Below are 20,185 nucleotides of genomic sequence, written 5' to 3' on the forward strand. Positions count from 1 at the left end.
CATGGGCGAAACAGTATACTCTGTTATGTCCATGGTACTGCTCATGTCTATAGGCGACGGTTACCATTTTCCATCAGGTGGGCCGTCAGCTTGTTTGCCATTCTAAGTTGTATAAAAAAAATTAAGAGTCACTGTATTTTACCCAATTTATAAAGTCGCTTACTTAAATTATGAGGAGAATTATGATGAAAGAGAGTGCTTCAGTAGTTTAGTTTTTAAAATAACTGGTTTTCTTACATAATTTTTAATTATTAAGTTTTTTATTTTAAAATTATTTATAATCAAATTTCATTGGAAATCGTGGATATAGTTGCGGTTTTAATCGCACGATTTAAACCTAACAATTATTAATTATGTAACAATTTTTTTTTCCCATTTCACAAATTGATATAATATTGCACCATATTAAACAAATGAAACTTAGGTATACTAAATAAAGTTTTATATAAAATTTTATAATATATTGTAGTACAAAACCGTTTAATACAGACCTACCCACAAAGAATGTGTGACACGCTTAGAATGTGAGCGTGTCTCAGGCCACAACAAAAATTAAAGATGCTGAAATAAAAACAAAACCAGCTATTAATATTCGTTAGAAATATTGGTTTGTCCCAAAAATGTGCCCGGGGGCTGAAACACGATCCGGCGTGGGTGTTGAGTGGACACGGCCCGTGTACATCCAAATACGTTATACGAAAAATTTATTGATCAACTTAGTTGCAAAATTAAAATATTTTTGATTTATATAGACGCTTTTAACTTAAAAATATTGTAACATACTTAACTAGTGTATAAATTAAATTTAGCAATTTAGTACTTATTATAAAAACTCAAATTTAATAATTAATCGTTAATGAATATTAAATTAATTACAATTTTGTTCGCGAACAATTATTTTTAATAATATATGTTCATTATTGTAATCATAATCAGATGAAGTAATTATTATATGTAGCATTTAGACAAGTGCTTTTATCTTTGTGTTGCACAATTTTGGGTCCAACCAAAGATTCGAATCGTTAATCAAAAACTGTAAATTGACAGCTTACAGCCACCTTTCAAATTAAATAGATTTCTTGACGACTTTTTGTTTATATTAATAAACAAAAAGTTATTTGGTGCCCCGAACTAAAATTATGACCATTAAGATCTTTTGTCGTCTAAACAGTAAATCAATAGGCCATAATGGTCTCTTTAATATATTACAGGTATTTAATGGAAAACATTTAGAAATTTAGAGTAATCTAACAATAAATTAAATAGATCTGATCTAATTTAATAAAAAATATTTCGTTGATGAAAATATTCCTTACTATTCATATAATGTCTGTATATTGATTTTAATTTATTGACAACAATTAGTCATCCGAATTAAGGACTGTCGTGTAGGGTTGTCAAGGTAATAAAAAAAAAAAAAACTTATTTTATCATTTGAAAACGCGTACCTATATCATATTTATTAATGTCGACTATAATAATAAAATATAAGAAATGAGCACATTTATTTATATATTTTTACATTATAATGCTAATTGCCTGATTCCAAAACTAAGATAACCAACGACATGAGAAATTAGATATCGAACAATTTTCTTACAATTTAATGAAATTTCATACGATTTCAAGAAGCAGCAATATCTACAAAGTAGATATTGACAATTAGATAGTGAAATTATATTTATTTATTTATATGTTCCTATTATAATGTATATAATAATGTGTTAAATTTATTAGATGTCCTGTATGTATCATAAACTTGATTATTAAAAAATAAATTAATTTTGAAACGCGTGTCCACACGATTCCAATCACGTAACTGAGTGTATCGGCGCACACTGGCTCCTATATATCGAGACGGAGCTCAATACCGAGAAATGTGATACATACCGACGTGTACAATTAATAAAACGGCCCGCACCTTAAACGGTATCTTCATTTTCAAAAGACAATCTTAATAATAATAAGTACGAGTACACAGGATTGCTGTTTCTGATGGATATTTAAACGTTTTACTTGTAAATTTAATAATACGCAATTTTTTACATTACATCTAAATGTAAGCTTATAGAGTCTTCATTACAATTGTATCATGACAGTACCTATAATTTAAATTGATCCATAACAGGTATAACTTTAAAATATAAAAGTGAACAAACAAACAATTCGTGTGATACATTTTCTTACTAATATAACAGAATTGTTATTAAACGATGTTTGTACATGGGGAATATCAAATATATATCTATATATTTGATATTCGATATATATATATATATATATATATCTATATATATATATATATATATATATATATATATATATATAAGACCAATAGATACCAAAATAATAAATTTTAGTAATTTTATCTGTTTATCTTTCTGTTTGTATACACGTTTCAACATCATGCTAAGTTGGATACAATTTTTTCATTTGTGTTCCTGAAAGCCTAACTTAAAAATAGGTGTAGTATATTTCATCTCGATACACCATCTAAAATTGGTATCTCATTGGTTTTCTTAATTCTAAAATCCACAGGTACGAAGTAGCGGGCAAAAGACTAGTAACATAGTTAATAAAATCTTCATATAATAAAAGATTCTGCTAAATAATTACCGTGATAAATAATTCAATTTAATCTAATTAAGGTTACCAATCTTTTTATCTTATTATTTGAAATAGAAAAAGTATTTTTAGAAAAAAGTTTTTCTATACAACGCAGAATAGCAAGTAGGTATATTGTTGCTTTTAATGAATATGAAAAAATATATAAAAGATACCTTTATTTGACTTTAATATGATAAGTTTAATTTAGGAATTATTTTACAATAAAAAATCTGATTCTCTTTTTTTAACTTAAAATTAGGCGTTATAAGAAATTTTGATAAAGTAAGAGATATAGATATACAGTATAGTTGCCAGCCCTAAGTATGCCTCATTTTTTATACCTTGAAGTATATACAACATAAATTGAGATATGAACATGAAAATTATATACTCCTACGAATATTAATACTCACTCATAATTCTTTAATTGACTTGGAACCTATATGAATTACTTATTATAACTATTTCTATATAATAAAGTATAAATAAATAATACATACCTATGTATGTATTATTTATTTATACTTTATTACATAATAATAATATATAAAAATATGACAATGAAAAGCAAATGTAAATTACTAATAATGTGTGTATTAATAGATACTTATATATTAAAAGAATAGTTGATAGGTATATATGTATATATATATGCCTTGAAATAAAATCATTTTATAATATAGAACATCATAATTTATACTCTATTATACTGTCATTCTGAATAGATGTAATCAATGCGATTAATTAATTAATTTGATATGATTTTTTGATAAATATTAGCTGTGCATGCGACATTATCTAGCTTGACTAATAACAATAGTGTCACACAACCATACCAAACGCCTGCTCTTCAATCTACAATATCCTGTGTTAGGAGAAACCAGGCAACGAACATCTGGCGACAAAAGCCAGAACACCCAGACCTGAGCCAATTCAGAAAACATTGATTAATGATTGTATAATAATCACATTATCGATAAAATATTTCTTAAATTTAATCCAGGCATCTAACTGTGTAATAAATTATGTTCCTTTTAATTTTAACCATGGCTATAATTTCTATCAACTATTTATAGGCTATATTTTCAATGGTTCAGAACCATACCTTATGGCAATCTAAAAGGGAGGCTTATGTTCAGCAGTGGACAGATAGATAATGAGTGATATAGTGATAATGATATTTTCAATCATGTTAATAATTATGAATTAGAGTTGAGAGTTCAAGTTACAAACTGAGTTTTTCAAGTTACAAACCGTTTTTAGTAAATATGTTAATGTAACTCGTAATTTAAAGTCGCAGTTCTCTCTTTGGTAGATATATGTTTATATTTTTTATGAACTCTAATAATCAAACAAAATAGTATAGAACGAAGCACCTGCATTACAAGAATAAGTACAAAACGACGCCCGGACAGGGCACGCTCGTCAATCCATACGTCAGTCGTTTTGACAGCCCTAACCGGCATCATCGCCCAGACGGAAAAAATAACCAAAAATATACACTTGGTTTTAGAAAATATTACACAGAATATACGGCAGGTAACCATTCAACTGCCGCGGCGTACAAAATATCAATATAGGACAAAAAGCTTTGTTAGCTGCAACTTTAACAATAAATGAGATAAATACCTTGTAAAAATTTGTAATACTATCTACTATTAAATGTAATAGTAAATTTGTCTTTATATTATAAGTATTCAGATTAAGCAATTCAACAAATTTGTATGAAACATGTCAAACAGAGATCAAATCCTGATGATAAACAAATATATTGTTTATATGGAGCAGATTTCTAACTACTTTGAAATTAACATATTAAAATTATTATAATAATTATTCAGTTGGCGTAAGTAAAGAAAATAGCAATTTTGTACTCAAAAAAAAAAAAAGAATTAAATATACATCGTGACATTTCTGAAATTTCAAGGGTCAGAGAGCAGAAAGGCGCCGTAGTAACACCGGTTCGTGTTCACAGATACAAGATACTTTATCGGATATCTAAAGAACTCGTCACACCAACAATGAGGGACGACTTGGGCGTACAACGTTTGCTAACAGTGTTGTATAAAAAAATCAAAACACAAATTTCACATTTCCATACACGTACATTTGTTAGGTACTAATTAATTAAAATTAAGTTGTAAAATAAAATTTAATGTTTGTTATATATGTAATAATGCAATATGCTGTTGGTGTTCCTATAAATAAATTATATAAGTTGGTATCTTAATATCAAACGTCAATGAAGTCTATCTAGTTATATATAAGTACTCAAATATAAAGAAAATTCGTGTTTAAAAGTTATATTTATATAATATATTAATACTAGATGTTGTTCTGCAAAGTATTCTATGCGTTAAGTTAGGTTAGTTGGTTAAGTTAGTTACCTACCCGTATATTTACTTTATTCAAATCAGTTGAACTGTTTGAGCATGATTGAGTAATAAACAAATAAATATCCGAACATCTTTATAAACTTTCATATTAATAATTTTAGTAGAAATTTTGCCTATGTCATAATAAACAAAACATTTAAGTTAGAAACAAAATGAGTGCACAATTTGGTTGAGCAAAAAAGGTTTGGTTGGCTGATTTGTACATCTAAAGTTTTATACTTAAAATATAACAATCACATTGATACAATATTTTTTGGTATAGGCTCAACTCAACCTTGGGATAACAAAAAATTTAAAATAAGGTGATAATCTAGTAACGACGTTCTCTCACAATGACCAAATATCCAGTCACTTTACGTATAAACATTAAGAAAACTCTGTTTATACGATTTTCTAGATGTTGAACTACAATAAAAATATATCATCAAGCTGTGAAACATAAAACTTTGTAATCATTATTTTCATCGCTGAACGAGCAGACTGGCGGAAAATGTTTGTCTACTTTTCCATTTCACTTAAAATATATCACAAGAGAGAGCGTCTCAGTCGGGCCTTCTCAGCAGATAGGTATCAGAGCAAGATAGATGGTGTCTTTACAGGTCCCACTAGAACTGCAAATCAGACATTTCATTACACGTATATGGCTAGACGAGCAAAGCTTTAAACACCTTGGTAAATTAATTGTCTATAGTTCTAGAGCTTATATAAGTACGTTTAATGTTTTGTTAATAGAAAGAAATCGTAAAATCGAGGTTAACCTCTCAAATTATTATTTGTTTATTTATATAAAATTAAAATTATTTATTTATTAAATAAATAAGTGCCACACAATTTCACCTAATGCTTGGTCGCCGTGCTGCAATAAAATAAAATGTCAAAAATCACCAAACTTGAGAGAATTAAGAAAAAAATTATTCCTTAATAAGAACATATTATATAAATATCCTTACAAATTTATTTAATTACCTTACTAATTGTAAAATGCAAAAACCGGAAATTCGGAAACCAAAATTTAATTTTAATCAAGTAGATGACTCTATTTTGTCGAGTCTTCCAAAAGGACCAAAAGTTGTTGGATAAAAATTTCTATACAAAAATACAAGTATTTTCTTTCTTTTCATTAATTTATTTATTAAAAACATTTTAATAACCAATCTATAAGCTGATATCTATAAATATCTATAAGCTGATTCATTAATGGTTTTTAAAATATACTCATTTATATAGAAATTAACTAAATAGGTTAGTTAGTCTTATACAAGAAAATTGATAATATAAAGTAAATTTTGTTTCACTTTAATTTAGTAAACATGTATTGTTTACTAAATTAAAGTGAAACAAAATAATAATAACTATCGTGTGTAACACTGTATTGTAATAATTTATATAAATATCCGCTTTACTCACTTTTTAAAATTCGGAATACCTATAAATATTAATAACTCTAATAGTTTTTAAAACGTGAGTAAGTTGATATAATTAATATAATAATGTTTATTGGTACTATTTCTGTAAATAATAGGTAGGTATTTCGAGCCAAATAAAGGTTTGCATTTTTAGTTGCTAAAGTTGTAGGTATGTATAAGTACGTTTTCCACGAGGCGAAACATAACATGCGCGTGCGCTTGGTGCCTATTAAATTTGTTATCGTCCACGGACATTACCCGTCCTTCTTACTCTCACGCTACACGTTTTCATTTTAATTTATATTTATCAGCGAGATATGACTTTGCAGTTTGTGGCCTGTGTTGTTGCTACATTTACTATTATATTTTTATTGGGATGCTTTTGTATGAGTTGGCAGATATTTATCGGGTATCGGAACATTATTCGGTCTGCTCATAATCGTCCGCATAAAGCACCTTGTCACACGGTCGTTGGGCGCCGAATGCGCTCGCCCGACCCCGTATATTCTTTTTGTGTTTCCCGGACAAGGGTCCGTATTCTCTGAGAAGTGGAAAAAATGAAGATATTAATATATCTTTCTAATTCGAAATACGTTTCGTATAAAAGGAAGGTCATAAATCATTATACATGCCGTACGAAATTCCTTTTAAATATGCGCGTGAAAATCGGTTTTCGGGGAATTGTCGTCAATCAGCCATTATTGTGACACCTTTGAAGAGCCCCTTATGTTTGACTAGTTCATAACTGAATAGGTATACATACAATACACGATAGATTAACAACTATTGGACATTGTTCTTTGTAGTAAAATTTTTTCAACAATAAAAACTAAATTCAATCGTGACGAAATTAGTATGAGACCACCATGACCTTTTCAATTGAAGTTATGAAAATTAATGGCCGAGGGATGTACAGTAACGTTCCTTTTACAACATCACCAAAGCCTGCTTGTTAACCCGCTTGCCAAGTCTGGCAACTACTAGCAAAATCCTCCAAAAAGAGGAAGCCTATGGTCAACAGTGGACAGTTAAAGCCTGATATGATGATGATGATGGCACGGTTCAATATAAAATCAAGTTAAGAAACTCCTCTTACAACTCCTTTGAAAATAATTAAAAATAAAGACTAAATACTATTAAAATCGTTTTAAATATTACCACAATTGGCTACTAATCATTTATTTTTATTATAGCGTAGGCAATGTTTTGTTTAGAATGTAGTGGACTATTAGTGGGCCGGGCTTGAGCCCTATATATGGCTCGTGGTCTTGTCCATTCGGATTGATTGAAAACGACTAGTCATCGAGCGCTCATTAGCTGCCTGTCCATTGGAGATTGAATTAACTCAGATACACACAATTCTCTATCATTTAATAACCGCTGTGATTACAATACGTCGTCGTAAAAATAATTATTGCATTCGTTAAATGTCGTAAACTTAAAAATTAATAAGTGTCCAAATTTATGAGTTTTTCAATTATAAATGTGAACGTTCGTAAAGATATTCGATAGTTCGATGTTTTTACCCAATCGCGTTTAAACGGCCAGACATTATTTATATAAAATTTCTTATACAGATAAACTATAACACACCTGCAAAACTCAAAATTATTTTTACATATAACATTTCCAAGGATTTGAGGTGAAGAATTGGTATTCAAATTTATCTTGGAATGTTTCGAAAGAGCAGAAAATTCAATCTGATAAACTATATATTAATAAAAGGATATGGCTAATAAAATGTAAATGCAAGGACATGTTAATATTTCCTTAATTTGTAATCTCGCTCAAAAAACAAATCAACTTTAAATGCTATAACTTCATTCCATAAAAACAGGTGCGTGGATATTGTCACCATATCATTAATATATTATTCAAGGTTAGAATTCTAGTTCTCTGCTAGTGTACGTTTTGTATTATAAAAGAGTTAATACCAAATACTAAACAAATAATAAACAATAATGATTTTCAACAAACTTCATTATCAGACTCAACACGGTAAAACTTTGCGATAAAAAATATAATTGAACCAAGTGACCAATTGACAAAAAAAAAATTAACGAGTATTCTCACAAAAAAAAAAATATGGAAATAATCTTCACATTTTTAGTAGAATAAACACAACAAAATATATAAGGTATTGGTATGTTTGCGACATAAATATGTATGGGGTGGAATTATAGAAATTTGCATATTATCTATATTTTACATATTAGCATCAACTTGAGGCAACAATTTTTAAAATAAACGTTAATAGCAGAATTTGAAATAGATGAATACCCGTATTGGGGACCGTGCTGCCATCGTATTGCAACATTATATTAAATAAACTCAATGATTGTTTTTTCTCTAAACTCACCTAAAGCCATTTACTACAATTTGAGAGCAAAGTCCGAATGTCTTATGTTTCAGAAACCTGTGCTATTTCTAAAAAGCTTGTTTTCTCAGCAGAGCGCACTTAAGTAGCGTTTTGTAACCAGATATCGCGTAGTAATTCGGGCTAGGCGATGTGCCAACTGGTGACTTGTTCGCCAACTACTTAGTCGATTAAATTACAACGTGATTGAATATTTATTATGCATTTTCTCATAAGCGAACCCATTAAATACGAATTATTGGCCATAACAATGTAATATTGTTGCGTTCCAATAATCATAGCGCTAATCTATTTGCGACATCAATTTATCTGTACACAATACAACGTATACACAATAAGTTCAGGCTTCGTTGCTTTAGATACATATCTATGTACATGGCTATATTATTTCTGTAATAATTCTAGTTAAGCGGCCTAGTACGGAAATTTATTTTATTTATTTATTTCTACAGAAAAACCGAAGCTACACTGGTATAATTAGAAATAGTCTAGAATTACAAACTAAGCCACTCAGAATAGGAATGAACAAAAAAAATTAATAAAAAACAAGGTAAAAATAAAATGCTTGAGTAAAACATGGCCTTTACATCACTATAATAAATAGGAAATAGTTGACTCAAATGTAAATACTAGAAAAGTAGATTGAATAATTCCTCATAAATAATTATTTATTAATAGATGTAGATAAATGCTGAATGATCGCCTTCGAGAATTTCGATCGTTTCCATCCTTACTAGTAAATAAATATAACTAAACATATTTTCATCGTGGAAATGTGTGGATTTTATGAAAAATAAGATTAACAATAATTCCTTTACAAAACAACAAACTCCACTGGACGATTCATAATGTGATTTAGTCCCAATATATAATAACTAGAATTAAATACATTTATTTTAAAAACGTATAAATATTTTTTGTTTTCCGTGGATTAAATCCATAATCATCAAAAGATGAAGCAGTACAATAAGCGGTGTTTCCTACCTTACCTAAAACCTTTCATTTTTCTTTCCTGTGGGAACTTCCAAAAATTCTGTATCGGATGGTTATCTCTACTAATATGTTATTATAAAGTTAAATTATTAGATCAGGTGAACCGTCAGCTTATTTGCTGTTCTAAATTTAAAAAAATAAAGATTTCATTCTTTGCATCATCATCATCATTATTATCATCATATCAGCCTTTAACTGTCCACTGCTGAACATAAGGCTCTCTCTTGGGATGTTTTGTCAGTAGTTGCCACGCTCGGCAGCAGATTGGCAACCGCAGTCAGGTAGTCAACTCAAAAGCTACTTAGTGGATTTGAAACATTCTTTCACCTACATTTATTTCTATAGCTACATTATCAGTGAGTAGCAAAGACCATATATTATTTTAAAAAAATAGGGATCTTTAAGAAAATTAAAATAAAGCAACCCGAATTATCTATTAAAGTTAAAAATTTGTCTATTAAAACTAATACAAAATATTTATCTTTTTATCTATCTACCCGAAGCTAGATCTGATCGCTAGTATAATTTGTAAGTGTTCTACAGTTTAACCTATATTTCAATTGTCAGCCTTGATAGATAGATAGAAGAAAATTATTTTTACTAGTAAGAACTGGCAACTTAGAACTTTTTTTATAGATGAAAATGAAATGGCAACCCCGCCTGCGCTATCAGTATACACTGGCGGGGCACCAGTGAGAGATGATAGGTGAGGATGAAAACAGATCAGTTAGCCCATCGTGATGAATACACCTAGGATTCAACACAATGGTTTTCAGGGAGGACCACGTGGAGGTCGACCTGACAGGATATATTGCTAATAATGGAAACTATCGCGATGAATTCTTTTAGAATTCATAACGATATTTTCCAGGGGAAACCGCGTAGAGGTCGACCTGATAGGGTTATATTGTTAGACAGTTAAACCTCATTAGTAACAATCCTTTTTCTCCCAACTTAGAACTATTTTTTAATGGATGATAATGGAACGATTATCTCGCCTGCGCTATTGGTATACACTGGCGGGGCACCATGAGAGATGATCACTGAGGATGAGAAGGCAAGCCAGTTAGCCCATCGTGATGAATTCAACCATAGTTTTCAGGGGGAAACGCGTGGAGGTCGACCTGATAGGATATATTAATAGCAATAGAGACTAACCTCCCAATTGATAACAATCCCTTTCCCCCCAAACCTCCCCTCCCACCTTAGGACTTAGGACCTATTAACTACATTATAAGTATTCAGCCTAGTCTCTGTAGGTAATATTTCAAACACAAAACCAGATATTTATGGCATGATGTGGTAAAATCAATATGGTACATATAGATTTTTTTTTGCATTCAAAAATAATTTAAACCAATATTTTTTGTGAAGCTTCTAATTTGAGGATACAATTCACACGAATAGTAAGACTACAAAAAAGTGTCTCCTGTTAGTGATACAGTGATACAGCCGTTTAAGATAAGATCTGACCCTAGCCGCGTCCCAGCGCGGCGCGCGGGGAATTCACGATACCAATGCCATATGCATACCCCGACTTGTAAGCTTTTTATTTTATGTCACTAAACGAGTGTAGGCATAATAAATATAACTTATACTACTCGTATATTAGTAACACAAATTTTATATGGGTAAGAATTTAGTATAGAACATTTTATTATTATTATTTTAAATCCTACTATTATACTAGTGAGGTTTGAAGCTGTACTAGCAATTTGTGAGTCAAGTAACCTGACTTCATCCTCGTTTATAACCTCTCACCTGTATACTCAACCAATATGAATTAAGCCCGCAGGCTATCGTTTCATTTTTAATAATTAAAAAAAATATCATATCCTGATACAAAATTTCATGAAAATTTTGATAAATTTTGATCACTGTTTAAATAATACTATCGTTATGTAGCATATAGTAAGTACATTTCACAATTAAAATTAACGTAAAAATAACCTATTAATTAAAATCATAATTGACAGTTACCGACGTACTTACAATTCATTATAATTATCAAAATAATTTTAAATGAAGATAGGTACAAATCTTTATATTATTGTCAATTCTAGTACATAAAATCAAGACGACCCAGAAGCGCAGCGTGACGCGGTGTGGCGCGTGCGCGATAACGCATCACATCACATTCTAATAGCATTTGTCATTGATCCTTTTTTGTGACATCACACGGAGATCAGACGTCCGATTACTAATTAGACGGCGACACATGTTTTGGTCTCCTTTATCTCATTAGTCCATATACCCGAAACGTTTTTATTGTTTTGACCTCGAACATCAGATCACTTTTGGAAACCGTGATACCTTTTATACACCGATACAAATTAAGATAAAAAATACTGTTTACAATCCAAAGCTTACAAAATTGTACACTGTGTGCGATAGTTAAAGTGCAAATATTTTGCAATGAAGTGTTGAATGGAAGAAAGGAAGTATCATTCCATTCAAAATAATCCGTCGATGGTACACTTATTCAGTATCGAGTAGTATAACAAAAATTTGCGGTAAGGGAACGCCTAAAAAGCCCTATTATTTCCGTGTTAACAGACACTTGAGATTAGCATCTGTCCGTCCTCGAGATCTTCAAGTTTCAATCACAATACACAGGATTATACGCGAAGAGGTTTATTTGTAAATACAACAAAGAGTAGCACATTGTTGTACGACACGGTCACGCTAGCTATAAGCGCTCTGCCTACTTGCAATGTATTTTATTGAATATTATACTTATCTCATACGATTCGGTAAACTCGTGAAGAATCTGTCAATACGCGGTCGCGGGAAGCGGTCGATATTAGGCAAAAAATAAAAACATGCAAAAAATTGGGATCGCTGTGAATCAAAAAGATTTTATAAGATAGACACACTATATATATCTATATTTAAACACAGTTTTATAATTTGCACCTACAAAAATAATAAAAATGAAAAAAAGCATCTAAAACAACGAAAACGGATACAAAAAAATTTTATTCTTTTAGTTTCTACATTCAAAAGGAGGAGGTTCTCAGTTCGTTTGGTTTTTTTTTTTTTAGTTATATGACGCGACATCTCCGCCGATTTTGTAATCGACAGGAATTCTTTCCTTGTGGAGATTAGTATGTAAATTTCACACGATCCTTTATCTCTACTGTCTATATATTATAAATCTTTAATTGACGTTGTGCACTACAAACATAAAATGGATATCAAAACCTTTAATCATCATATCGTCGGAAGCAATATTAACTCAAATCCTTTTTTACTTGAACATGCACCAAAAGCTATCAAAAACTCAGTCCTAAATACATCAACACAGATATTAAAGTCGAAATGCCTTATTTACTGTTGCAAGTCTTTGTTAGCACAACGTGACAAAGTCGTGTTATAAATATGATTTATGACCGTGTTAAGTATCCCGTGCAATTGTTGTGAATATTTATTTGTGCTCGTAAACTATGAACAACGAGCAAATCTGGTTATTTACGAGCTGATTGGACATTCGCGTACCCGCGGCTCGATCGTATTACTCTCGAATCAAATCAGTAAACGTATCAAATTGAATGCTCTACTGCGAGACTGAAGATATACATATCTATTACACATGGAATGTTTGTCTTGTAATGTAATTATTAGCCTGTCATAGAATAGGCCACCCCATCCTTACCCGTTAGTGTTGTATGTAGCAACTAAATGAAGGAATGGGCAGTAGCATCTCTCTTAAAACATTTCCAAAACCTAACTGCATCGTGGCAACTACTGAAAAATACCCCCCAAGGGAGAGGCTTGTGTATTTGAATTAATCTTCATTATCATGCCAACCACTGTCCACTGCTCAATATAGGCCTCCCTCCTGAAGGAGATCTTGCTAGTAGTTATCACACTTTCCAGGCGTGTTGGCGATCACAGTTAGGCTTTAGTAATGTTTTAAGAGGAATTTATCAACAGACCTGTTTGTTTATTACTCAGTGGTACAAGTATAATAATATTAGGCTATGCTTCGTACGTTACTGTAACTGTAGTCATACGTTGTCATACGTAATAATCATAGTTTTTAATTGGGCAAAACTAAAAAATAAACATTCAAATATATATTGCATTGTTTAAAATTTTCATTTATCTAACTTCGAAATTTCTTTGTTTTCAGGTGAGAAGCCATTCAAATGTGAGTATGCTGGCTGCGACCGAAGATTTGCGAACTCATCGGATAGAAAAAAACATTCGCATGTCCACACGTCGGATAAACCTTATAACTGTCGCGTCCATGGCTGCGATAAGTCGTACACGCACCCATCGTCTCTACGGAAACATATGAAGGTGCACGGTGCCACTGGGGACGCCTCGCCGCGGTACGACAGTGACGGAGACGATTCCTCCTCGGCTGGCAGTGTTAGTGTAACAGCCGGTGCAGCCAGTCCTGTTGCTCCTCCTCCTCCACCAATTACGTCAGGCCCAACGCACCACCCACACCATCATCCTTCTATAGCAGATAAATTAGAAAGCCTAAACGAAAAGTACCTCAACCCACATGACCAAAAACCATACGAACGCCCACCGGCTCCACCTCATCAACATCAATCTCCGCATTTAACAAATATCGGAGGAAATGGTGTAATGGACAATAAAATAGGTTTCGGCGGTCACTGGAGCCAGTTCCAGCAGCCGGCGGCGACGATGCCTCACGGTGTGCCCGAGTGGTGGTGCCCGACGCAAGAGTCGTATCACCACCATCATTTGATGCATCACTCGGGCGCCGCGGCCGCCTATTGACCGCACCGCGCTTAGAGAACTCTTCATTCGACGGTTAGTTGACATAAGAACCAATGCAAATTCCTAATAGTCACTTGTAAGTAGGTAGGTTAAAATATTTCCGTTTTGTGTTTCAGTGTGAGAACGAAATTGATTGAACAATGTACTTGTAAATTAACGTGGAATGAAAAGTTTTTTAAGCGCAACTCGAGTGCTTTTTTAGGAGTACAATACGCTTATTAATTAGTTCATTAACATAGTCCGACCAGTAAATCTTATACAGCCGTCCGATGTCTTAGTGAATCCAGCCACAGTTCTGTCTATTAATATTCATAAAGACGATTCAAAATATATTAGGAAGTAATTATCAAGGAAATTATGCAAAACTTAAAGATAACTAGTTACTGACTATTACTGCTAGTTGGATGTAATATTCACAACGCGACATATTTTAATAAACAAAGTGTGTTCACAAGGTTTGGTTGTCGCTTTTGTATCTTTTATACCTTAAGGGAATAAAATTACAATACAGCAAATATTTTTGTCAACATCTTTGTTGACAGTGATTTATTATATCTTTTTATATTGCTATTACAACAGGCGTTTTGTAAATTGAATTCTTCCTACATTTTTTTTATATATTCATGCGACCAGCAACGTGGTAAGAAATTTTAATTACTATTATAACTTGACAGCTAATTACTTGAAGTTACATTGTTTCCAGCACTATATTATGAATATTTGACAAGCTGTACTTTACATAAAATTATAACGATCATCATGGCCAAAGCACCGAAGTCTTAAAACTACGATTTATAGGTTGTAAAAATCATGTAAAGTAACTTTAAGTTTAGCATTGTGTAAAGATAATAAATTCTAAGGAAATGCCCAGTGATAATAGAAATAAGCGATTCATTTTATTGTAAATTACTTAATTGTAGTTGCTATTTAATTGTGCTACCTATTTCTGAATTGTATGACTATAATGCTATATGTATGTTCATAATAATATACTATTTTTACACGGGCCGATGTTTTAGATAGAGATGATAAATTTGAAACTTATGTCTATGATATTATTATATACCTATAAATGACTGAAAGAGCACGAAGTATTTTAAGTTATTTTAAGATGAATTGTTGTATTTTCTACAGCCCTGTAAATAGCAAAGATATTAAATAAAAAAACCATATTTCAATTTCATGATATTGATCTGTTATTATTCATTACCTATCGTTGCACAGATTACAATAGTTTCTTTTTTCAGCATCAATAAAAAATATAAAATACATTTGATGTCAATAATATTTAAAAAAAAAAGTAAAAAAAGCTTAGATGACACTTAACTATATCTATTGTTATAAGAAAAATATTCATTAACATCAATCGATCTGAAATTCTGATACAATCAACATGAATCAAATACCTGCATTAAATACACATATCTAAATAATTTGTTTTTGCACGCATCACTTTTTCTCGAACCCAAACTCGTAAACAACAGCCCGTATCCATAATACGATTTCCAGAAGATTGATCACTCGACGCACCAAATCTAAAATGGAAATCCAATTCTCGCGATCATTTCGATCGGATTCTGATCAAAAAACCAACTCCGTGACGATACCCACAATAAAACACCATAATAACAAAACGAGGAACAATCATATTCTAAAAGAGAATTGAATTTATCATTGAGAAGGAACGAGAGGCAGAAATGATAAATGATCTAACCGGTATAAGTGGCGACGAGTGAGAGCGAGACGGCGATCGTATTCGATACGACTTCACTGTCCGCGGGGATGATTTATCGTTTCTCAACAGGGATTGGCCGATGCAGTACTTAAAAGATTTATAGATCCTTATGGTGCATGCGCGGTAGGAGCGTTTTCTTATTATAAATCTCACTCCTGCGCATGCACTCGCGATTGCCTCTTTAACTGTCCAGAAGGGAAATTAAAAAATATGTTAACATATTGCATTGGGAGAGGAACGAGCAGCTTCGAGCACCGACTTACAAGATTCAAAGGTAAATTGGCTTACTAAGTTAAGGCCGCCATGCACGAAGATGTTGCATGGTGCACTCGCTCTACGATTAATTGATTATGACACTTACATATCGTTCTAAATGCTTTATTAGATACTGAGTCTACATTTATTATTCTATTAATATACAAGATTGCCTATTCAGTATATCTAACAAAGACACATGCATGCATTTTCCATATTCTAATCACTTTTAAATACCTAACGCTATATTCTTTTATTTAGTAAGTTATATTTTGAAATTGTTTTCTTGTTTAGATAAACGCTCAACTCAAATAACAGTATATACGGTGAAATTTTTCACACACTAGCAGTAGTTTTTTGCAAAAATAGATGCGTTGCTTTTGATGTATTTCTGTGGTTTTGATTTCGGTATGAAGATTAAAATATCTGTTTTCTACCAAAAATTGTTGTATTAAGCCACTTTTTATAATAAAATCTACTTTTTAAGCCATGCATAAATAGTCAATAAAGTTATAAATGAATATCTTATTCAAGTGTTGATATATAAGAGTAGGTACTTAGTCCTCAAAATTCAAGACACATTGGAGGTGCCATCAGCGATATATTAATGTTTATATTATATAGTATAGCCATTGTAGATACTATATATACCAGATATATAGTATCTACAATGGCTATTTTACTACAATCTATGAAGCAGTCCGACTTGCATGGTTACGTTTCAGTTTGAAGTAGCAATAAAATTACAGGAGATGCAGCTTCAGAAATGGTGAAAGGTATCAATGTAAAAACGTCACAGTCATAAAAAATACATTTCAATTTACATAAAAATCCAATTAAATAAACAATATTAATCTATATACTATCTAGAGGACGATAGAATTATTTTCGACTCTCAGTAAAAAGTACCTAAGTAAAGCATTTAATAACACTAGTAAAATACGAGGCAAATAATTATTACGACACATTATGTTTAGGCAAACAACGAGTTACCTATTTGCTTATACGTAATGTTTACTTAAAAATTATTAAAATTTCACAAATATGACATAAATAAATATTTGCAGATAAAAATGATACTTTCGTACGAGTGAATTTCATCAGAAATAATGGACCAATACTGGATGGCGTATCACGATAAAACTCATCAAATTTTCAATTAGATTTTCAGGACCTATGGACCAGACCTTCAGGAACCGCATCTAATTTGGTGCAGTAGTTTTTTCATAATGCCGTAACAAACATGTAGGCAGACTAATAAATATTCTGGAAGTTATTGTTCTATGTTACATATATTACAACGTCTATTTACAATTTTATTAGTAAGATCATTATAAAATACGAATGTCCGAAATTAGCCGATTGATAGGCAATAGAAGAAGTAGTATCTACGTTTAATTTGAGATTTTTGTTTATAAGAGTTATTTAAAAAAAATGTAATCATATAACTATAAATTTATAACCTCAGAAACGATTCAACTTACATGTCCGTGTATTTAATACGTTATTTTACAGACAAACTTCCAAACTAGTTTGGATGTAAATTTACTATTTTTAAAACTCAAAAATAATAAACTTATATCCAGGACATGTGATGTCATAATAAATTATTGGACAAAAGCATTTATCTCATACATCAGAATTATACGACAAAAGCATGCAAATTAATATTCCAACTGCTATCTACCAGATAATAGCGAAGAAATAAATAGATTTATTGATATTGAAAACGTCCCACAACATATTTATATTCCAATGTCCTTTGTATGATTTAACAACACACAATAAACAGTTATAAAAGATGTTTGTACACTGCACTTGATTCCACGACGTTATTAAACAAGTTATCTACATCGCGCTATCTTTCGATATTAAACCTTATATTACTTACAGTGTGAGATTAAATTAGAGTCTATTATAACTAATACATAAAAATAATAAAATTTACTTTATCAAATGAGTCATTAATAAAATAAAAAAAATTAAAGAAGGCTAAGTTTGCACCGTGATTGTGGGATATATCACGGTTATTAAATAACTAATAACAGATACAGATATTTAAATACCATATAGATATTTAAATTTTGTAAATATTTATGTATACATCACACATACAAAACGCCTAAAGTAATATAAGACATAATCCTTAGGTACTGAAATTATAATTGTGAAAGTGAGTTAGTTTGTTTGCCGTAATAATAAAAAAAGAAAAAGAAAACAGGGCTTAACAGTCACTGTGAAATTTGGTATACACTTCCTGTATAAAATTCCTGGAAAAAGATATCATTACTTTTCAGAATAATAAGCAATATAATAATATAAAGCTAATAAACATGAGTATTTGTATTGTGCAGGGATTGAACCCGAAACCATCAGAAACAAAGACAGTTTGCTACATCAATTAATTTTCTTTTAGTTGTTGATACTTAATTACATTTTCAGTATTTTAAGCATTTGTTCCATTAGCGTTGCTTGGAAGGGGATGGCGACTCAACGGTGACGGCGTAGCGTGCATCCCCCATCTAAGATAAAATCTGCTGCTGCCCGTGACACCTGGCTCCGCCCATTGCAACCCTACATTGATAATACTATTTTGTTTATAAATGCACACACACACAAACAAAAACTGTGTATTAAATGAGAGTGTAGAATACAATTTGTGACTTCATAAATTTCTGTTTAAGAGCTTTCATATTGAACTGTAGTAATGTCGAAATTATCTATCTATAAACTAAAATGTTAATTATGTAATAAGATTCTTATAAAGCTATTATAGAAAATTTGGATATTGAGAGCATTAATTGCTCTCAATATCCAATAATATAATAGTATTTGAAAACTTTCGAATAAAATATGAAGAAAGTGAAAAACTTTTAGTAGCAGGTTTAATTGCTATATGATTAATATTTTAGTTCGCCATCAGAGAACCATTGAAATAATCAACGTATCTGACATTGAAAATTGTTCAATATCTGATGAAAATTAAATAATTCCAACGTTGTCACATTTTGGTAAATTTTGTTATGAACTTCCTCAAACGTATATTATTTTAAAGAAAATCTAAATTTCATTATAAAAGAAATGCCTAACTGTATTTGAGATAAGCAATACAAAAAGCGACATATTAAGACAATATAATGAGGTTGCAAATATATTTGAGCGAGGTGCAAAAAAGATTGTATGATAAAATACAATAGAGTTGGGATTTTAATGAATTCAGGTTGGGCGGTCGTTTTTTGGCGATTTCGATCTGTACAAGAGCAATCTTTATTTATTAGAAATGACAAAATACAAAGGTTTTATTTTCCTACTCCATATACATACATAATCACTGACAAAAAGGTCATTTTAAATATATTTTTTATCGAAATTACGTAGAGGTAGTTTTTATTTCTTTTTTCTTGTAATTATATAGCTTCTTTATATTAAAAATATAAAATCTCACCATCAGACCTTTAAGAGGACTAAGGAAATCACATACCTATCTATTATTTAAGAATGACAATTAGCCGCCCACCTGATGATTTGTCATTACAGAGTAACTACGTGCGCAATATTAATTTCTACTTTCTTTGGAAGTTTCTCTGAAGTTCTTTGGAAATAAAATTGCTTTATCTTTATGTTTAATATTATATTAGTTTCCTAAAACGACAAATTA

The 20,185-nt window shown here is 30.9% G+C and overlaps 1 protein-coding gene across 1 annotated transcript in view; it reads left to right on the plus strand.

Moving 5' to 3' along the window:
• LOC113522894 (zinc finger protein ZIC 4) overlaps nucleotides 1-15,682 on the plus strand; it is a 31,093-nt gene extending 15,411 nt beyond the window's left edge. The window contains exon 3 of the mRNA XM_026908736.3: nucleotides 13,915-15,682. Within this exon, the coding sequence (XP_026764537.2) occupies nucleotides 13,915-14,537 (623 nt within the window). The 3' untranslated portion in view covers nucleotides 14,538-15,682. The remainder of the gene's footprint in view (nucleotides 1-13,914) is intronic.
• Nucleotides 15,683-20,185: the final 4,503 nt, after the last annotated feature.

Source organism: Galleria mellonella, unplaced genomic scaffold, assembly GCF_026898425.1.
Source record: "Galleria mellonella isolate WM207_F2 unplaced genomic scaffold, CSIRO_AGI_GalMel_v1 utg38, whole genome shotgun sequence".
NCBI classification, from domain to species: domain Eukaryota; kingdom Metazoa; phylum Arthropoda; class Insecta; order Lepidoptera; family Pyralidae; genus Galleria; species Galleria mellonella.